The sequence below is a fragment of the Panthera uncia genome, chromosome B1 (assembly GCF_023721935.1).
Source record: "Panthera uncia isolate 11264 chromosome B1, Puncia_PCG_1.0, whole genome shotgun sequence".
NCBI lineage: Eukaryota > Metazoa > Chordata > Mammalia > Carnivora > Felidae > Panthera > Panthera uncia.
The window spans coordinates 67,035,389-67,058,690 of record NC_064811.1 but is presented as its reverse complement, the minus strand read 5'-3'; the positions used below and the strand labels follow the sequence as shown (position 1 = coordinate 67,058,690).

Here is a 23,302-nt window from a genome sequence, read left to right as displayed (position 1 = left end):
GAGTGTTATTTAAATGTAACTAGATAACAGAATCATAATACCATTTGCTGGCAGCCACAGCAGCCAAAAGCTAACCAACAAATGAGGGCATCTCAAATACTCTGTGTGGCAAAATCCTCACTTTTTTACCACGTTGCCTTAGATACAGTGAATGACTCATGGGACAAGTGGAGATATAAGAGCTAATCTATATACTCTACTTTATTGAAGTTTCATTCCTTTTTAAGAATAAGAACAGAATAGGGGCGCCTGGGTGGCTCAGTCAGTTAAACGTCCAACTTCAGCTCAGGTCATGATCTTGCAGTCGGTGAATTCGAGGCCCACATCGGGCTCTGTGCTGACAGCTCAGAACCTGGAGCCTGGTTTGGATTCTGTGTCCCCCTCCCTATCTCTCTGCCCATCCCCTGCTCGTGCTCTGTCTCACTCTGTCTCTCAAAAATAAATAAGTATTAAAAAACTTAAAAGAAAAAGAATAAAAAACAATAAATGGAATTTCTAATTATAAATAGACTAGAAATCTCTAATAAATAAAAGTTCATGCATGTATACCAGTGGATAGTCTTGTGCATGCTCAGAGTACATGAACCCCAGTTTGGGAACACCGGTTTAAGGTTGAAGGAAAAGTAGATGTGAAATCCTGAATTTCACTTTGTTATCACAGCTGAAATGATTCCCAAAAGACAAACCATGCCCCAACTGGCAACATGGGCACGTGCGCGCGCACACACACACACACACACACACACACACACACAATGTACCTTTGTACTCTTTGTACTCTTGTAATAGACCTAAATGAGGCAAATATAGGCCACCCGAGGGATGGTAAAAAAGTTTCAACTCATGTGCCCATTTAAGGTGGCTGATAGCAACTATCTGGAAAACTCTATTGAGAGGATGCCAAGGCTGTGTCGAGGGAAAGCAAACAAGACGATCAATAGCAATATTGTGAATGGTACACATGCCTACAACCTCCCATCACCATGCTGAATACACCTTGGCTACTCATGCTCCTTCCCACTGCGCAGTGTCACTTCTGCTAATCTTATGTTCCACACTGTGGTTCCAGTAAACTGGACCTGAAGGTACCTCCTACCTCAGTCAGCATTCAAACTTAGAACCAGAAGGGGACACAGGTGGGGGAAATTTTAATAAGGAAAGTGAGGGGCAGCTGGGTGGCCCAGTTGGCTAAGTGCCCGACTCTTGAGTTTGGCTCGGATCATGATCTCACAGTTCATGGGTTCAAGCTCTGTGCTGACAGCATGGAGCTTGCTTGGGATTCTCTCTTTCCCTCTCTCTCTGCTCCCCGCAAAGGGAAGGGAAAGGTAGGGAAGGGGAAGGAAGGGAAGGGGAAAAAAGAAAAGACAGAAAGAAAGAAAAAAGAAAGAATGAAAGAAAGAGAAAAGTGAGTAATCATAATGGAACTGGATGGAACAAATTCAGTCTTCTGAATGGCTCTCTCCCATGTGGTAACCACTCTCAGAAATTTTTTTTTCTCCTGGGCAACTGTGAACTGCTAAAGACTAGCAAAGAAAGGCAGTTATAGTTTGGTTGACACTCTGGTGAATCCAAAACTATAAATCTTCTCTCTTCTTTTTTCTACTTCCCTTTCTATCCATCCTCAAATTATTTATGACCGAAAGAACAACATGGATCCAGACTGATACATAGTAGATTCTGAAAAACACTTCCATTTGGGAAAAAATGTGAAAGGAGAATAGATAACATGTTCCTGTGGAGGTCACATTTGGTGGTGTTTTGCAGGTGTGAAGGGGTGGGATTAGTACCATACTACTCTCATGGGACATGATTTACATGTCCCGATATACATGATTTAAAAAGAAAGCCGAACCAATTATACCATCAAATTACTGGGCAGGAGACATACCTCAGGGGTAGTAGGACGCAGTAGCGTACTATGACGCCCAGTACCCACACCATGGTGAGCCGCAGACTGATGTAATGGAAATTTACATTGGTCCTTGTGAGGAGATTCCACGACACTAGCTCCTCTGAGGAGAACCTCTGGGTCACTTCATCTTCCACAATGGCTTCCAAGCCCTTCTTGGAGAAATAGAACACGTCAGACAGCTCAAAGTCCCTTCCTCGCAGACCAGAGAGCCCTTTTTCCATGGGTGACTCATCTCTTTGGATAATACCTTAAAAGAAAGCATCAGAACATGAGAAAATGCCATAGGACACAAGAACTGACCAATGAGGCAACTTTGTACAGAAGACAAATAAACAGATTTAATGGGTAACACGAAGCAGATTTCAAAAATAAAAGACAAGCAACCACAGTGGGAAAAGAGGTGAAATCACTGAGTCTGCATGAAATGGACTCTACCGAATGACTTCAATTCACTACTGGTCCTCAGTAGCCTTTTTCTTGTTGCATTTCCTCCCTCCACACCGCTAGCGAACAAACTCTCCAGTATAGAACTAGACTGTGTGAAAATAAAACCTTCTGTTTACCCCTGATAAAAACCATACAACCAAAATGCAAGCAAAGTGGCAAAAGGTCTTTACCACAATTGGCAAAAGGCTGCTGTCTTTAATATGCAAAAATTATTTAATAAGAAAATCAGTCTCCTGTGAAAAAGTGAGCAAAGTTCATGAACTGAATTCATGGAAACATTAATATTAATAGTTAAGATAATCAGAAATGTAGGCAAGAGTGTTCACTGTAGCATTTTCCATTATAATCGATCCAGACAATGAGATATAATGCATCTAATAAATACCCTAGTTAATAAATACTCTAATGTTAAGTGAAAAAAGGCAAGATCTAAAACTATAGTTCGATCTAACTCTGAAATATATACGCATAGAAAAAATGTCAAGAAGGCCACATTAAGCAGTTATCTCTGGGCAATACGACTAGATTTTCCTCCTTAAACAGTAATTGTATTTCCCATAAGGAAAATAATTCAAAGATTTTTAAGGTACCATAAATTTCATAAGTTGAAAAAATGACTACTGTCACCCAGTTTAACTACTAAGTGAGAGTCATAGATGAGATCTTTGAATAAAGAGTAGTTACACACACAGTGACAAGACCATCTGATTGCCCCTCTGGGGTGTGCCGCAAAGGAATTTACCTCCCAAAGTAGAAAAGTCTTTTCTTTTGAGATGGAGATTAAGAGGTTAAATTCCCTGAAAGAAGATCCCTTTTGATTGTCTCACTTTCCAGTTTACTGGGAAACCAGTGAGGAGACTGAAGAGTGCTATATTACCTAACCCCTGGAGAACAAGTGCATGCATCCATAGATGAAGAGGTGATATATCAGTTTTTTGAAGGAATGGAAGCATAAGGCACTGGAGTAGAAAGTAAAGAGGACCTGGAGTCCAAGGTCAAGTTCTGTTTAGGACAAAAACGGCTCTGTGACTGTATAAACAGAAAAGTCACCTAAGTTGGTGTCCTCCTTTACAAAATAGGGGGTGGGAAAAGTTTTAGTTTCCTTACAGGACTCAAGTTACACGATTTTCCTTTTGGGTTTTTTGGGTGGTTTTTCTTTGTTTTTTTTTTGTTTGTTTGGTTGGTTTTTGCCAACATGCAAACTAATCACCTTAAATTAGAGCAATAAAGCAAGTTCTGAGATGATTAGATTATCTTTTCCAGCCATCAAGTCTAAGTGGTTTAACCTTTCTTCACCATCTCTGAAAAGGATTTGATTCCTATTAGAGGATGAACCAAGACAGTGTCACTGGTGAACTACCCTCTTGCTCTGTGAACACTGCAATACCACTCAGAGCAGCTTACTCAATCCAAGTACTGACCAATATTTAGCGGGGCAAGAATTTCATTATTTAGCAATATATAGGGTTTTTGTGGGTTTCTTTTTTTTTTTTTTTAATTAAAAAAAAAATACCTCTAGAAGAGTAGGGAGAACAAGCTATTCAGCAAATCTCAGAATGAAACACACTGGAGACAAGTGGACAGCCCTTCTAAACATAATGTTTTTTAGAGGGGCCAGAGATAAAATTTCAAGTTTGAGTTGCCTCATTTAACTGAGCGAGGAGAGAGATCTGTAAAGAGGAGCCAGCCCCCAGCGCTTATCCACTTGATGTGCAATATTCTCTCTGCCCCCCCGACCTACTTAATTTTGTGGAGCTCAAATAAAATATAACTCAATTTTATATTTTTGTTAAGCCTTTCTTTTTAAGTTTATTCATTTATTTTCAAGAGAGAGCGAGCACAGGTGGAGGAGGGACAGAGAGAGGGAGACACAGAATCTGAAGCAGACTCCAGGCTTCAAGCTGTCAGCTCAGAGCCCAAAGTGGGGCTCAAACCCATGAACCGAACTGTAAGATCATGACCTGAGCCGAAGTCGGATGCTTGACCGACTAAGCCACCCAGGCACTCCTTGTTAAGCCTCTTTCAAAAGTATGTGGGTGACTACAATGCATCTAATTGACTAAGGATTAATTTCCAGAATATGTTAAGACATACAAGGGGTGCCTGAGTGGCTCAGTCAGTTAAGCGTCGGACTCTTGGTTTGGGCTCAGATCACGATCTCACGGTTTAGAGTTCGAGCCCCACATTGGGGTAAGAGCTGACACCGCAGAACCTGCTTGGGATTCTCTCTCTCTCCCTCTCTGCCCCTCCCCGACTCGTGCACTTTGTCTCTCAAAATAAGTACACAAACTTAAAAAAGAGAAGACATAAAAAAAAAAAATAAGAGAAAGTTTTAAAAACATGTGGCAAACAATTCATAAAGAGTAAGCCTTAATGACTACACATTTTAAAAGATGTTCAACTCCACTATAAGCAGAGAAACACAAACAAGAACCACAATGAAATGCTATTTCATACCCATAAAGATTAATACAAATTTTAAATTGAATAGTATCCAGTGTTGGTGAAAATTTGGAAAACAATTTGGTACCACCTAGTAAATTTAAAAAAATTCGTAGCCCAAGACCCAGCAATTCTCCTTCCAGGTATACCTCAGGAAGACTTTTGTTCAATAATATCAAATCTACAGAAAAGTTGCAACAATAGTTCACTTTACCCAGATTCATAAATTGCTAACATTTTGTCACATTTGCTTTAGTGTTCTATCTCTAGATATATGTAAAATGATACTTTTTCTTGGACCACTTGAGAACAAATTGCAGGCATCATGCCCTTTACCCCTAATATTTCAGCATTGATTTCCTCAACACATGAAGTTTTACTTATTTAACCACAGTACAACTGTCGAAATCAGGAAAGTGGACGTTACTACAATACTAGTACAAATGTACAGCCCTTTTCGAATTTTGACAATGGTCCCAGTAATATCCTTCATATCATTTTTTCTGGCCCAAGATTCAACCAAGGATCATACACGATATGTACGTGTCATCTCTGTAGTGTGTCCTAATTATATGAAAAAGTTCCTCAGCCTTTCTTTGTTTTTCAAGATATTGATGTTTTTAGGACTACAAACCATTTATTTTGTAGACGGTCTCAATCTGGGTTAATCTGATGTCTCCTCATGGTTAGAGGCATGTTGTACACTTTAGGCAGAAATACTATATGAATGATGTATCCTCCATGCATCACACTGGGAACATGTGATATCTGTCCCACGATTAATGACCTGTTCCTTTGACCACTTGGTTTAAGATAGTTATTACCAGGTTTCTCTACTATAAAGTTACTATTTTTGTCTTTTTGATTAGTAAGTGGAGAATTATTATCGATAAGTATGTATAAAGGAGAGACTATGGAAATATTGAGACTATGGAAATGTTTGAGACCATGGAAATATCCTGCTCTTCAAACCTTCACCCAATATTAGCAGCTATTAATGGTCCTTCCTGAATAAATTGGTACTATGTGTATTCTAAAATGGTATTTTCTCATTCCTTCCACATGTATTATCTGGCATCCCACCTTAAAGAAGAGCTTTTCCCTCATGCTTGAGAGATTCTTATAAAATTGTGCAAAGTAGACATATATAAGAACATCTGCCACATTGTGGGCAATAGCAAAATAGCAGAATCAATCTAAAGGTACATAAGATAGATAGATAGCAATGTATTAAAATATCAAATCATTATGTTGTACACCTAAAACTTACTGTTGTGTTAATTATACCTCAATAAAAATAAATACTAAAAGGCAGTTCATATAAAAAAGAGATGGATACATACAGTGCATACTACACAAGAGCTAAAAGAAATTAACTATTACAATTACTCCCTTAGGTAATTTGCAAACATCAGCAGGAACAAACAACTCAGAATGATATGTGGAAGGTGATATTTTTATAGAGCTTGAATAATGCAAAACAATAAATACTATGTATCATTTAAGGATATATGCATGTATAGGGGGAATATGAAAAGATGCATAAAAATAATAAACATTAAAATCAGAGTAATAGTTTCAGGGGTTGACAGGGGAATGGAATCAGGGAGGGATACACCAAAGAATTGTATTGTTTCTGTAAAGCTTTATTTATTAAACTAAGTAGTGGCTACACATGTGCTATACCCCCCCCCAAAAAAAAGTTACATGAAACTGAAGATTTTTCCTAAGATAAAGATCTATATTATAAGAAAGCAGGTACCAGCTTAGAAGCTCTTTAATAAGGCACACAAAATGTGAAAATGGGTATTATTTTAAAATTAGATGTCAAAAGCAGCACTACTAAATACGTAATATTACTTCCTTCCTGAATTATATTGACTACGATGGTCAGAAACACTGATTCAATTTACCCTAGGTATATCTTCTGAGAGAAAAAAAATATTTAATTCAATCAACACATAGGGGATACTTACTCTGTATCAGGCATCAAAGTACACATTAGAAAGAAAAAGAGGAAATATTTCTTTTGGCACGAAGACACATTTATAAATAGACTGAAAGTCTTCAAAATATAGATTAAAAATACATACTGGATTTAACTAGCACAGACACAATTTTGACATCAGTTTTTATTGTCATTAAGGAAACCTAGTTATCACCAACAAATTAGTCCTGATCCTTCAGGATCCTTCATAAACTGATGAGACCCTGATTCTAGGAAATATTTCCTTTTGTTTCATAAATCAAAACAGTAAGGCCATAAACATTTGAACTTTGTCCTAATACTGAACGCTTTGGCCAACCCAACAAGGTTCATGCTTGAATGAAAATAAAATGAAAAAACTATCTCTATCTAATGCAAGAGATTAATTGCACAAGCTGCCCTGTGCCCTGTGCCCTCAGCAAGTCATGGTACATAAATAATCAGCTACGAAAGTCCTGTTAAATGGAGGCTAAAGTTAAAACCATCACAAATATAATTAACTCTAAATTAGCTGAGCGAACTCTTGGAATGACTGCCCATTTATAAATCACAGTAGTTTTTCAGTCCTCTAGTTGTAAAGCATGTTTCTAAGTCAGCAGTTAGGGAAAATTAGGGCCCACTACAGACCAAAAGTGTATACAATGGACTTTATACAGAGAAGTTGATCTTTAATCTACGAATGGGCTATATTCCAAAAGTCAGAAGCTTAGAGTTCAAAACACACTCTCACCTGGAAACTTGAATTGAACTAATCTGTTTGAGCTAGAATCCTATCCAATCATAAGCCCAACTAACCCCAAAACATAGGTGATCATATACTAGTAATACCATGAAGTAGAAATCTTTTTTAGCACTGTTTCTACCAGAATTTTTTTAATTAAACCTGGTTTGGGGGCACCTGGGTGGCTCAGTCAGTTAAGAGTCTGACTTCAGCTCAGGTCATGATCTCACTGTTTCTGAGTTCAAGCCCCTTGTTGGGCTCTGTGCTGACAGCTCCCAGCCTGAAGCCTGCTTGGGATTCTGTCTCTCTCTCTCTCTCTCTCTCTGCCCTTCCCCCACTTGCATGCGTGCTCTCTCTCTCTCAAAAATAAATAAACATTAAAAACTATTATTTAGGGGCGCCTGGGTGGCTCAGTCGGTTAAGCGTCCGACTTTGGCTCAGGTCATGATCTCGCGGTCCGTGAGTTCAAGCCCCGCATCGGGCTCTGTGCTGACAGCTCAGAGCCTGGAGCCTGTTTCAGATTCTGTGTCTCCCTCTCTCTCTGACCCTCCCCCGTTCATGTTCTCTCTCTGTCTCAAAAATAAATAAATATTTTAAAAAAAACAACAACAAAAAAAACACAATTATTTATTTTTGAGAAAGAGAGAGACAGAGCACAAGCAAGGGAGAGGCAGAGAAGGAGACACAGAATCCGAAGCAGGCTCCAGGCTTGGAGCTGTCAGCACAGAGCCTGAGGCAGGGCTCGAACCCACAAGCTATGAGACTAAAATTGGACACTTAACCAACTGAGCCACCCAGGCGCCCTCCAAAAAAATTTTTTTAAGAAAGTAAATTAAATCTGGTTTGGAATTAACAAAAATATACTTCCTTATCCTGTAGTGACTTAGAGGGAACACTGGGAAACTTTCGGGGGTACTGATAATGTTCTTTTTCTTGATCTAAATGAGAGATACATGAATAAATTGACTTTGGGAAATTAATTAAGTTGTACATTTATAATTTTACACTCTTGCCTATGTATGTTAAGTTTCAATTAAAAAAAAATTTTACTTGCGATCTGCTGTACAATATTGCCTATAGTTAACAATATTGTATTATACACTTAAAAATAATGTTAAAAGGATAGATCTCATGTTAAGTGTTCTTACCACAGTTTAAAAAAAATAAAATGGGGGGCACCTGGGTGGCTCAGTGGGTTAATAAGCGCCAGGCTTTGGCTCAGGTCACGATCTCGCGGCTCGTGAATTCGAGCCCCACGTCGGGCTCTGTGCTGACAGCTCAGAGCCTGGAGCCTGCTTCGGATTCTGTGTCTCCTCCTCTCTCTCTGCCCCTCCCCTGCTCATGCTCTGTCTCTATTTCTCAAGAATAAATAAACTTACAAAAAAAATTAAAAAAAATAAAAATAAGAAAGAAAGAAAGAAAGAAAGAAAGAAAGAAAGAAAAAGAAAGAAAGAGAATTGGGGGCACCTGCGTGGCTCAGTTGGTTGAGCATCTGACTCTTGATTTCATCTCAGGTCATGATCTCACAGTTCATTTATAAATTACAGTTTTTCCATCCTCCAGCCACACTGTACTGACAGCGTGGGGCCTACCTGGATTCTCTCTTTCTGCTCCTCCCCTGCTTGCATGCCCTCTCCCTCTATCCCAAAATAAATAAACATTAAAATAATTTAACAATAAAAAAATTAAATTAAAAAAAGAAGATTTGAAGGAGGCAGTATCTGTGAATCCCGTTTCAGTGATTTATCCACTACAGGATTACATAAATACCTACTTCCATGATCAAAAAATAAATAAATAAATAAATAAATAAATAAATAAATAAATTCATATCCCCCTAAGCAAGTGGACAGGGAGGAGTTTACCTGTCTCTGCACCAACCACTGGGACTGAAGTCCCTTTCCTGGTGTGAGGAGCTCCTCTGAGGGGCTGTGGTCCTTGGCAAGGAAGCCGGGCGTACGTTCTACCCCCACCAGACTCCAATATCCTCCCTGACTCAGCCATGTGATTAAAGAAGAGACCAAAGTAAACTAGTTGTAAAGATTAACTGCATGTGGTTGGAGTCGGGGGTGGCATGGACCACTGCTGGCTTTAAAGAACAAAAATATGCAACGTCAAGCTCCAGAGAAAGAAGACCCACATTCAAGCAATCGCTTAGATTTAGTTAAAGACTGAAAGGTATTTATTTATTTATTTTTTAACGTTTTATTTATTTTTGAGACAGGGAGAGACAGAGCATGAACAGGGGAGGGTCAGAGAGAGGGAGACACAGAATCCGAAACAGGCTCCAGGCTCTGAGCTGTCAGCACAGAGCCCGATGCGGGGCTCGAACTCACGGACCGCGAGATCATGACCTGAGCCGAAGTCGGCTGCTTAACTGACTGAGCCACCCAGGTGCCCCAAGACTGAAAGGTCTTTAGATGGTTCTCACAAGTAAGGGCCTAGGACGGATCCTCAGACCACCAATCTCTGTTCTCGTTCTTTTCCATCAGTCATCATACATATGAATATATCCATCGGTGCATCAACTAAATAGCCACCTAACTGTACAGATTTCCAGCCCTCCCTTTGTCACCTTTTATCACAAAAATTTAGCTGTAACACGGCAAGGCTAAATGCTAGATACACCGTGTGCAAAAAATTCCCTGGGCCAATAGTCAGGTTATAATTTCTATAATTTACATAATTAGGGAATTGACTATGCTTATTTCACAGTGAATCCTTTGTGTTCCTGATTACCCCTGCTGTCCTTCCTAAGTACTTTTTCAAAATCCAGTGTATTGTTACTAACTTAGTTAACAATGGTGTCAGGGTTGTTTTTTAAAAAGTCAATTTTTTGAGATGTATATACTGAAGTACTTAAAGGCGAAATGGCATATTCTCTGGGATTAGTTTTAAACTACTTCCATAAAAGGACGCATTAAGGTGAGAATATGGTGTTTCTGATAGCTTCTCTGTATTCTCTAATTTTCTACCTTGCTCACATACTGCATCTGTAATTTAAATTTTAATTAAAAAATACTTCCACAAAGGAAAAACTGAAAAAAGGACAGATGATGCAAACTCTTGTTGAATTTGGGTGATGGGTATAAGATTAGTGACACTATTGTTTATACCTCTTAAAAATAAATGCTACATTTTTTAAAAATTTGTTTAAGAAACTCGTTTGAAAAGTCAATTTCCTCATCTAAACCAAAAGCATTCATTCATTTAGTCAGTCGTCAGCCACTCTAGAGAGAGAATGTCAGGCACTAAACACAGAGGAGAGGGAAAAGGAGCTAGACTAGGCATGGTTCTGCATCAAAACATCTTGGGAACCTATAAAAATACAGCTGTTGGGGGGTGCCTGGGTGGCTCAGTCGGTTAAATGTCCAACTTCAGCTCAGGTCATGATTCCGCGGTCTGTAAGTTTGAGCCCCACATCGGGCTCTGCGTTGATAGCTCAGAGCCTGGAGCCTGCTTCAGATTCTGTGTCTCCCTCTCTCTCTACCCTTCCCCCACTCACACTCTGTCTCTCTCCCTCTCTCAAAAATTAATAAACATTAAAAAAAAAAATTAAAAAAAAAAACACAGCTGTCGGGCCCAACCCCAAATCAACTAAAGTAAAACATCAACTACATTTTTAAAAATATACATGAGTGGAAGGGCACCTGGGTGGCTCAGTCGGTTAAGCCTCCAACGTCAGCTCAGGTCATGATCTTGCGCGCGGTTCCTGAGTTTGAGCCCGGTGTCGCGTTCTGTGCTGACAGCTCAGAGCCTGGAGCCTGCTTCTGTTTCAGTGTCTCCCCCTCCCCCCCCCCCCCCCCCCCCCCCCCCCCCCCCCCCACCGCTTGCACTCTGTCTCTCTCAGTCTCTTTCTCTCAAAAATAAATAAACATTAAAATAAAGTTCACTGAGTCACGTAACCTGGAGAAATCTCATAAACATTATACTTTGTGGAAAAAATAGGTACAACAGAGCACATACTGTATGATTCCATTTATGTGAATTCCAGAAATAGTTAAAACTAATTGATGACTGAAATCAGAAGAGTGGTTGCACAGGGACCGAGGGATGAGCACTATATATGGTCAGGGGCTTGAGAGAGCTTTTGAGATTTGGGGTATGTTCTTTAGGGGGACTGTAACAGGTTCTTTGACAGGTCTATAAATACACAAACATTCATCTAGCTGAACACTTGATATTTGTGCATTTTAATATGTTAATTGTGCCTCAATTTCTTAAAAATAAGAAAAATGTTACATTTAAGAGTCTCCACAATTTCTTGCTATAATCCCAATTAGAGGCTCCAGGCAATCATACATATTTTTCCCCTGAATAGTTTTAAATTTCCCATCCTAAACTAGAAGACAACTGACAGTTATTGAATGTTTTCTGATGCCAGACTCTATGCTAAACACTTGACACCCGCACTTCCATAATCCCCATAACCCTATGAGGTATTGTCTGTTACCCACATTTTACAGATGTGGAAACTAAGACTCAGTAGGGTTGAGTAACTTGCCTGGGGCCGCAAAGACAATAAGGAAGAGAACCAGGATTTGAAGCCAACTCTGTGACTCCAAAATGCAATGCTTCCTCACATCTGCAAGCTTCAAATTCCACATCACCCTCTCCAACACCTGCCCTTTGACAAGTCCCAAACGTGTACAATCTTTCCCATCGACTCCACATCAGGCCCAGTTCACCTTGTTAAATAGAAAGCCCTGAGTAACAGTTCTTACAAGTATCTATTCTATCTTTGAGGGAAGGAATGTAACTTTGATGCAAGAAAAACTATACATGGCCTCCACCTATCGTTAATCTGGATATGTACTTGTCACTAACTGACTTAGACTTACTCATCCTTCCCAGATAATTGTAACCCAAGTCACTTAAAACAAACAAACAACAACAACAACAACCAAAAAAAACTAGGGGAGGAATCTTTCATAGCCAGGAACACATTGATTAGGTCTCTAATGCCTTCTCATGATAAGCAGCCCCTGCTTGATGCTTCCCTAGTTCTGTGGTTCAGCCAGGTCTGAGTTGTCCAAGGAAGCTGTTCTGTCGGACTTATGACTTTATGACTTCAGCACCCAAATGTCCTTCTGGTACTTTGCTCTTCAAGTCCTTGCTGTGGCAGAAGCAGCTGCCCCATCTTATAGGTTAGTCAAGGTTTAGAAAGAATAATCACCCCTGGTGTTTTATTGTTGTTGCTCTTAGAAATACTTTAACACCTTCTGCCTCCTCATTAACCTTGTCACTCAGCCAACCTTTTTAGGAAACAGCCTCCATCTCTTTTGGTTCCAACAATCTGTTGTGCCTTCACCCATGACTCTAGGTTTGAGTTCAAACTCTCTGAGCCAAAGATAGATTGACCATGAAGGCAGTAAGGTTCATCTTCAGTCTCTTCACCTGCACAGCTCCTTCCAAGGTCTCATCCCTAATTTTTTATATTCTCTTACCTAAAGATTAGGCTCTCCAAGTTGTATAAGCTTCAGGCACCCACAAAATTACATTTGCCCTTACCTCTGAATCACATTATCATTTTGTTGCTACAAGCACCAGATCTGTGATAAACCATTCACCTTGCAAATTAAATTGATTTAGAAGGAGAAATACTTAAAAGATGAGAGAACCGGGGTGCCTGGGTGGCTCAGTCGGTTGAGTGGCCGACTTCGGCTCAGGTCATGATCTCGCGGTCCATGAGTTCGAGCCCCGTGTCAGGCTGTGTGCTGACAGCTCAGAGCCTGGAGCCTGTTTCAGATTCTGTGTCTCCCTCTCTCTGACCCTCCCCCATTCATGCTCTGTCTCTTTCTGTCTCAAAAATAAATAAACATTAAAAAAAATTAAAAAAAAAAAAGATGAGAGAACCAAGTTATTACCAATAAGTATTAGAACATTAGAACCAATAAGTACACAGACACACATTAACATATTTCTGCTTAATTTCACAAATTAGTGATAATATATTACCGATTTGATGATCAAATCAGCAATATACTCATTAGAGGACTGCTGTTGCCTAGGTTGTCTTTTGGTTATTGTTTTAAGGTCTGAAGTTTCTCTAATTTTGAAAGTGGAGAGGTTGAAAAGACATGCAAAAAACATGAATACAAGCAAAATGAAAAAAAGCTCACTACAGAAGTTTCACATGTGTCCCTATCACAGTAAAAATGCTTTAAAAAACTATATTATTATATGTCATATAATAGATCCATAAAAAGAAAAGGAGGGCAAAATCAGCACAAATATCATGACCTGTCATAAATATGAAAAGTGCTCAAAATTAATGCTGGCTTAGCATCTCCTTTGGTTTCCTAAGAGGTACTCGATCACAATTGCCTCATTTTAAAACAAGCATTAGTTACGAAACTACTCATGCTCTCCCTGGCAATGCTTCCCCAGTTGGCACATTTAAGAATGACATTCAACTTTTTAGTTTAATTTTATTTTTGACATAAAAAAGGGTAAAGTTTACTTTAAACACCTATATACCCCACAAATTAATCCAATTAAGGAAAATAAAATAAATATGGACAAAGCCCATATATGATACAAAATAAGAATTTACAAAGGAGAAATAATATAAACAAAATTATAAAAATCGTAAGAAAAAACTTTGCACAAAGTTCTACACAAATTTAATAAAAATCTGGGCAAAACGGATAGTTTTCTACAAACAAAACCAAAAACACGTGGCTATTACTAACACCAAGAGATGAAGGCTCTAAAGAGAACCGTTTGTAAAAATAAAATAATGTGTAGGCAGTAAAAAAAAAAGTTTTACCACCCCCCACCAAGCACCAGACCCATAGCTTTACAAAAAATTCTACCAAGCCTTTAAATCTAAGAAGGAAGAGAGAAAGGGAAGGATGAAGTAAGGAGGTAGCTAATACACTAATCTCAAGGATCAATTGCAACAATTCTAATCCCAATTTGGCAGAGAGTTTCCAGCATTATATTATGACCAGACAATGTTTAGTGCATAAATGCGAAGGTGGCTCACATAGTAAGCTATTAATGAAATTTACCATAATATGTCTAAGGGGTAAAATATATATTCATCACCAAAAAAGCTGAGAAAAGTATGACAAATGCAACATTCATTCTTTATTTAATATACTAAGAGTCAAGTACTTAACATGAGATAGAGAGCTAGACCAAAGCGAGTATGCTGTTTACTGGGAAGACACAGACAGCACTACTGTCTGTCCCGACCAGACCCGCAGCTAGCATCGCTGCCCTTCAGCAATGGACCAGAGTAGCGGCCAGTGCACTTAGGCAAGTGAAAGAAATCAAGTAGAAACTGGAAAAGAAATCAAGGACAAACTAAAGTTGAATAAGAAGTGATTAAATCATCACTATTTTAAGTTAAAATAATTGCATACCTGAAAAAAAAAAAACCAGACAGAAAATCTGAAAACCTACCTACAGTATGAGAATTCTTACTTTTATATCCTCCTACCTTACTAAAATCAAACACTTTCCAACATTGAATGACACATTGGACCAGATGGACTTAACAGATATAGTCGGAACTTTTCGTCCTAAAGCAGAAGAATACACATTCTTTTCAAGTGCACATGGAACGTTCTCTAGAATAGACCACATACTAGGTCACAAATCAGGCCTCAACAAGTACAAAAAGATTGGGATCATGCCATGCATATTTTCTGACCACCACACTATGAAACTTGAAGTCAACCACAAGAAAAAATTTGGAAAGACCATAAATGCATGGAGGTTACACAACATGCTACTAAAAAAATGAATGGGTCAACCAGGAAATTAGAAATAAAGAAAATACATGGAGGGGTGCCTGAGTGACTCAGTTGGTTGTGCATCCGACTTCAGCTCAGGTCATGATCTCATGATTCACTGGTTCGAGCCCTACATCGGGCTCTGTGCTGACAGCTCAGATCCCGGAGCCTGCTTTGGATTCTGTGTCTCCCTCTCTCCTTCTCTGCCCCTCCCCTGCTTGCTCTCTCTCTCTCTCTCTCTCTCTCTCATTCTCAAAAAAAAACATTAAAAAAATTTTTTAAAGAAAGAAAATACATGGAAAGAAGTGAAAATGAAAACACAATGGTCCAAAACCTTTGAGGTACAGCAAAGGCATTACTAACAGGGAAGTATACAGCAATACAGTACTATATCAAGAAGCAAGAAAAATCTCAAATAAACAACCTAACCTCACACCTACAAGAAGCTAGAAAAAGAACAAAAAATGAAGCCTAAAGCCAGCAGATGAAAGGAAATAATAAAGATTAGAGCAGAAATAAATGATATAGAAACTAAAAAAACGGGGCGCCTGGGTGGCGCAGTCGGTTAAGCGTCCGACTTCAGCCAGGTCACGATCTCACGGTCCGTGAGTTCGAGCCCCGCGTCAGGCTCTGGGCTGATGGCTCAGAGCCTGGAGCCTGTTTCCGATTCTGTGTCTCCCTCTCTCTCTGTCCCTCCCCCGTTCATGCTCTGTCTCTCTCTGTCCCAAAAATAAATAAACATTGAAAAAAAAAAAAAAAGAAACTAAAAAAACAACAGAACAGATCAATGAAACCAGGAGCTGGTTCTTTGAAAAGATCAACAAAACTGATAAACGTCTAGCCAGACTTACTAAAAAAAAAAAAAGAGAGAGAGAGACAGAGAGACAGAGAGAGACAGAGAAGACTTAAACAAAATCACAAATGAAAGAGGAAAAATAATAACCAACACCACAGAAATACAAAAGATTCTAAGAGAATATTGTGAAGAATGATATGTCAACAAATTCAGACAACCTAGAAGAAATGGGTAAGTTCCTGGAAACATATAAAGTACCAAAACTGAAACAGGAAGAAATAAAAAATTTGAACAGACCAATAACCAGAATGAAATTGAATCAGTAATCAAAAATCTCCCAACAAACGAAAGTCCAGGACCAGATGGCTTCAAAGGTGAATTCTACCAAACATTTAAAGAAGAGTTAATACCTATTATTCTCAAATTATTGCAAAAAATAGAAGAGGAAGGAAAACTACCAAATCATTCTATGAGGCCAGCATTACCCTGATACCAAAACAACCCAAAGACACCACAAAAACAGAGAACTACAGGCCACTATCTCTGATGAACACAGATGCAAAAATCCTCAACAAAATATTAGCAAACCAAATCCAACAATATATTTAAAAAATCATTCACCACGATCAAGGGAGATTTATGCCTGGGATACAAAAATGATCAATATTTGCAAATCAAGGTCCCATTATTTCCAGAATGGCTTGCCATCTACCATCTCTTCTTTCTCCACTTCTCCCTCCCTTTTCCTGTCTAATCCTACTTCTGCAAAGCTAAAGATACATGGAACTTTGAGACGCCCTCATCTAAAGAAGTACTTTATTAACCTGGCATTTGAGGCCTTTTAGGACTTAACTTAAACCTATGTATCTATCTAATCTTAACTCCTATATCCAACTCATTTTCACTTATTCTAGTTCCAGCCAAACTAAATCAGTCTTTGGGCTCCTACTACTTCCTGGGTTCTCCCACCCTCCTGCTTTTCCTTACAATTTCTTCCACCTGATGACTCTAGTCCTAAAATCATTCAAAATTATTCACATCAGCAGAATGCCATCCCCCCGCCTTTTTTTCAAGCCCATGAACCACGAACTCCATTCATTACATGATGCAGGCATTGTCATAACCAATTATAAGCAAAGATCAAAAAAAGACCAAGTTAGCTCGGGAGGAGGGGCCAACATGCCAGAGAAGTAGGGGGATCCACACTTCCCGCTTCTCTCAAACAAAGAAGTGCGTAAGCCAAAAGACTTTGAACACCAGAGCCTGGGAGGAAAAGAGACTGAATCTACCAGAAAGAAAATGGGAAAGCTGGAAAAAAGATAGGGGTACTCCAAAGAACAAATCAAAGCATACCTGGTGGGAAGTCCAAAATAGCACTACGAGTAGGGTAATAAAATAACAAAAGTCACAACAACAGACAGCAAGTAACAATCTCTGAAAAAATGTCACCTGAAGGGCCAGGCCCTGGACAGTATATGACCCTCCTTTAATATACCAGGGCTCACAGGTGCAGAGCACACAACAAGCTTTTAAAATGCATAAGGGACAGAAAACTAGCCAAAATGACTAAATGGAAGAATTCTTCTCAAAAGAAATTCCAGGAAGTGGTGACCGCTAACAAATTGATAATACCAATTTAAGCAATATAACTGAACAAGAATTTAGAATAATAGTCACAAAATCAATCACTGGGCTTGAAAAAAGCATAGAGAACAGCAGAGAATCTATTGCTATAGAGACCAAGGGACTAAAAAATAGTCATGATGAATTAAAAATGCTATAAATGAGGTGCAAAATAAAATGGAAGCGGCCACAGTGCAGACTGAAGAAGCAGAGGGGAGAGTAGGTGAAGTAGAAGATAAAATTATGGAAAAAGAGGAAACTGAGAAAAAGAGAGGTAAAAAAATCCAGGAGTATGAGGGGAGAATTACAGAACTAAGTGATACAATCAAACGAAACAATATCTGTATCATAGGAATTCAGGAAAAAGAGAGAGAGAAAGGGACTGAAGGTATACTTGAACAAATCATAGCTGAGAACGTCCCAGATAGGGGGAAGGAAACAGGCATTGAAATCCAAGAGGCACAGAGAACTCCCTTCAGATGTCACTTGAATTGATCTTCTGCATGACATATCATAGTGAAACTGGCAAAATACAAGGATAAAGAGAGAATTCTGAAAGCAGCCAGGGATAAACAGGCCTTAACATACAAAGGTAGACCCATAAGGGTAGTAGCAGACCTATCTACTGAAACTTGGCAGGCCAGAAAGGAATGGCAGGAAATCTTCAATGTCATGAACAGGAAAAATATGCAGCCGAGAATCCTTTACCCAGCAAGTCTGTCATTCAGAATGGAAGGAAGGATTAAGGTTTTCCCAAACAAACAAAAACTGAAGGAATTCATCACCACTAAACTAAGCCCTACAAGAGGTCCTAAGGGAGATTTTGTGGGTGAAATGTTGCAAGGACCACAAAGTACCAGAGACATCACTATAAGCATGAAACCTACAGACATCACAATGACTCTAAACCCGTATCTTTCAATAATAACACTGAATGTAAATGGACTAAATGCTCCAACCAAAAGACATAGAGTATCAGAATGGATTAAAAAAAAAAAAAAAGACCATCTATTTGCTCTCTACAAGAGACTCATTTTAGACCTGAGGACACCTTCAGATTAAAAGTGAGGGGATGGAGAACTATCTATCATGCTACTGGAAGTCAATCATATCAGACAAACTAGACATTAAATAAAAGGCTGTAACAAGAGATGAAGAAGGGCATTATATAATAATTACAGGGTCTATCCATCAGGAAGAGACAACAATTATAAATGTCTATGCACCAAATACAGGAGCCCCCAAATATATAAAACAATCAATCACAAACATAAGCAACCTTATTGACAAGAATGTGGTAATTGCAGGGGACTTTAATACCCCACTTACAACAATGGATAGATCATCTAGACACAAAATCAATAAAGAAACAAGGGCCCTGAATGATACATTGGATCACATGGACTTGACAGATGTATTTAGAACCCTGCATCCCAAAGCAACAGAATATACTTTATTCTCGAGTGCGCATGGAACATGCTCCAAAAGAGATCACACACTGGGTCACAAAACAACCCTTCATAAGTATAAAAGAATTGAGATCATGCCATGCACACTTTCAGATCACAATGCTATGAAACTTGAAATCAACCACAGGAAAAAGTCTGGAAAGCTTCCAAAAGCATGGAGGTTAAAGCACATCCTACTAAAGAATGAATGGGTCAACCAGGCAATTAGAGGAGAAATTAAGAAATATACGGAAACAAATGAAAATGAAAACACAACAATCCAAACGCTTTGGGATGCAGCGAAGGCAGTCCTCAGAGGAAAATACATTGCAATCCAGGCCTATCTCAAGAAACAAGAAAAATCCCAAATACAAAATCTAACAGCACACCTAAAGGAAATAGAAGCAGAACAGCAAAGGCAGCCTAAACCCAGCAGAAGAAGAGAAATAATAAAGATCAGAGCAGAAATAAACAATATAGAATCTAAAAAAACTGTAGAGCAGATCAACAAAACCAAGAGTTGGTTTTTTGAAAAAATAAACAAAATTGACAAACCTCTAGCCAGGCTTCTCAAAAAGAAAAGGGAGATGACCCAAATGGATACAATCATGAATGAAAATGGAATTATTACCACCAATCCCTCAGAAATACAAGCAATTATCAGGGGATACTATGAAAAATTATATGCTAACAAACTGGACAACCTGGAAGAAATGGACAAATTCCTAAGCACCCACACACTTCCAAAACTCAAACAAGAAGAAATAGAGAACTTGAACAGACCCATAACCAGCAAAGAAATTGAATCCGTTATCAAAAATCTCCCAACAAATAAGAGTCCAGGACCAGATGGCTTCCCTGGGGAATTCTACCAGACATTTAAAGCAGAGATAATACCTATCCTTCTCAAGCTGTTCCAAAAAAATAGAAAGGGAAGGAAAACTTCCAGACTCATTCTATGAAGCCAGCATTACTTTGATTCCCAAACCAGACAGAGACACAGCAAACAAAGAAAACTACAGGCCAATATCCCTAATGAATATGGATGCAAAAATTCTCAACTAGATACTAGCAAATCGAATTCAACAGCATATAGAAAGAATTATTCAGCATGATCAAGTGGGATTCATTCCTAGGCTGCAGGGCTGGTTCAATATTCACAAATCAATCAATGTGATACATCACATTAATAAAAGAAAAGATAAGAACCATATGATCCTGTCAATCGATGCAGAAAAAGCATTTGACAAAATTCAGCATCCTTTCTTAATAAAAGCCCTCGAGAAAGTCAGGATAGAAGGAACATACTTAACCATCATAAAAGCCCACAGCTAATATCATCCTCCATGGGGAAAAACTGAGAGCTTTGCCCCGAGATCAGGAACACGACAGGGATGTCCACTCTCACCGCTGTTGTTTATCATAGTGTTGGAAATTCTAGCATCAGCAATCAGACAACAAAAGGAGATCAAAGTCATCAAAATTGGCAAAGATGAAGTCAAGCTTTCACTTTTTGCAGATGACATGATACTCTACATGGAAAACCCGATAGACTCCGCCAAAAGTCTGCCACAACTGATACATGAATTCAGCAAAGTCACAGGATACAAAATTAATGTACAGAAATCAGTTGCATTTTTATACACCAATAATGAAGCAACAGAAAGACAAATAAAAAAACTGATCCCATTCACAATTGCACCAAGAATCATAAAATACCTAGGAATAAACCTAACCAAAGATGTAAAAGATCTGTATGCTGAAAACTATAGAAATCTCAAGAAGGAAATTGAAGAAGATACAAAGAAATAGAAAAACATTCCATGCTCCTGGATGGAAGAATAAATATTGCTAAAATGTCAATACTACCCAAAGCAATCTACACATTCAATGCAATCCCAATCAAAATTGTGCCAGCATTCTTCTCAAAGCTAGAACAAGCAATCCTAAAATTTGTATGGAACCACAAAGACCTCGAATAGCCAAAGTAATATTGAAGAAGAAGACCAAAGAGGGAGGCATCACAATCCCAGACTTTAGCCTCTATTACAAAGCTGTAATCATCAAAACAGTGTGGTATTGGCACAAAAACAGACAAATAGACCAATGGAATAGAATAGAGAACCCAGAATTGGACCTACAAAAGTATGGCCAACTAATCTTTGACAAAGCAGGAAAGAACATCCAATGGAAAAAACATAGTCTCTTTAACAAATGGTGCAGGAAAAACTGGACAGCAACATGCAGAAGAATGAAACTAGACCACTTTCTTACACCACTCACAAAAATAAACTCAAAATGGATGAAGAACCTGAATGTGAGACAGGAAACCATCAAAACCCTAGAGGAGAAAGCAGGAACAAACCTCTCTGACCTCAGCCGCAGCAATTTGTTACTTGACACATCTCCAAAGGCGAGGGAATTACAAGCAAAAATGAACTACTGGGACCTTATGAAGATAAAAAGCTTCTGCACAGCAAAGGAAACAACCAACAAAACTAAAAGGCAACCAACGGAATGGGAAAAGGTATTTGCAAATATATATCAGACAAAGGGCTAGTATCCAAAATCTATAAAGAACTCACCAAACTCCACACCCAAAAACCAAATAATCCAGTGAAGAAATGGGCAGAAAACATGAATAAACACTTCTCTAAAGAAGACATCCAGATGGCCAACAGGCACATGAAAAGATGCTCAACATCACTCCCCATCAGGGTAATACAAATCAAAACCACACTGAGATACCACCTCATGCCAGTCACAGTGGCTAAAATGAACAAATCAGGAGACTATAGATGCTGGAGAGGATGTGGAGAAACGGGAACCCTCTTGCACTTTTGGCAGGAATGCACACTGGTGCAGCTGCTCTGGAAGACAGCGTGGAGGTTCCTCAAAAAATTAAAAATATGACCCAGCAATAGCACTGCTAGTAATTTATCCAAGAGATACAGAAGTGCTGATGCATAGGGGCACTTGCACCCCAATGTTTATAACGCACTTTCAACAATAGCCAAAATACAGAAAGAGCCTAAATGTCCATCAACTGACGAATGGATAAAGAAGATGCGGTTTACATATACAATGGAATACTACTTGGCAATGAGAAAGAATGAAATATGGCCATTTGTAGCAATGTGGATGGAACTGAAGAGTATTATGCTAAGTGAAATAACTCAGGCAGAGAAAGATAGATACCATAGGTTTTCACTCATATGTGGAACCTGAGAAACTTAACAGAAGTCCATGGGGGAGGTGAAGGGGGGAAAAAAAGTTACAGAGAGGGAAGGAGGCAAACCATAAGAGACTCTTAAATACTGAGAATAAACTGAGGGTTGATGGGTGTGGGGGAGTGGGAAAAGTGGGTGATAGGCATTGAGGAGGGCACCTGGTGGGATGAGCACTGGGTGTTGTATGGAAACCAATTTGACAATAAATTATATTTAATATAAAAAAGAAAAAAAGACGAAGTTACATCAAACTCATGAAATGTCTTTCCTAAGTTTCTAAAACAAGCTTATTCTAAAGGACACAATGGGTGGCTTTTCCTATGGGGGTAAGGACAGAATGGCAAAGCAATGGCTTTCCTTAGGGAAAAAAGGACATTAGTTCTTTTTGTTGATTACAAAATACCTGTCTTTCTCTCTCCTTGAATGTATACCCTGAGACACACGCTTCTCTACTGACTGGTGACAGGCTTGTTGTGCAGAATGTCAGATGAACATCAAAGGCTGAACACCATCACATGTTGGGATTTCACAATGCCTGCTGGCTTCACACACTTGAAATCTGTTCTGGAGAGGTCATGTGGATTGGCCACTGGGTGCAAATAAACTGACTGTTGGGAACATTTGAGCCATTGAAAATGAAGATGCTCATTTATTTGTGTAGATTTGTACCAATGTCATTACAGAGGCAAGGAAAGGAAGTGATCTATATGCCTGATACTCTAACATAACAACCTAAAAAACTCACCACACTTGGGAAAAAGGGGACATACACTTAATCCTTGCAAAGGCTTTAAGTACTGCACATAGTCTACCAAGTAGGTGAATGTTATTAATTACTCATAGCCAAAACTTATACTCTCTGTCCAGTCTTAATCTCCTTTTTACCTCCTTCCTTTCTTCCTTCCTTTCTTTCTTTCTTTCTTTCTTTCTTTCTTTCTTTCTTTCTTTCTT

General features: G+C 38.9%; 1 protein-coding gene across 2 annotated transcripts in view; it reads right to left on the bottom strand.

The window, feature by feature from the left end:
• The window catches only part of GPAT3 (glycerol-3-phosphate acyltransferase 3), a 61,144-nt gene that overhangs the window by 16,681 nt on the left and 21,161 nt on the right, over positions 1–23,302 (bottom strand). For both annotated transcript variants that reach the window (XM_049630806.1, XM_049630807.1), the window contains exon 3: positions 1,889–2,159. In XM_049630806.1, coding sequence (XP_049486763.1) covers positions 1,889–2,159 — 271 coding nt within the window. The remainder of the gene's footprint in view (positions 1–1,888; positions 2,160–23,302) is intronic.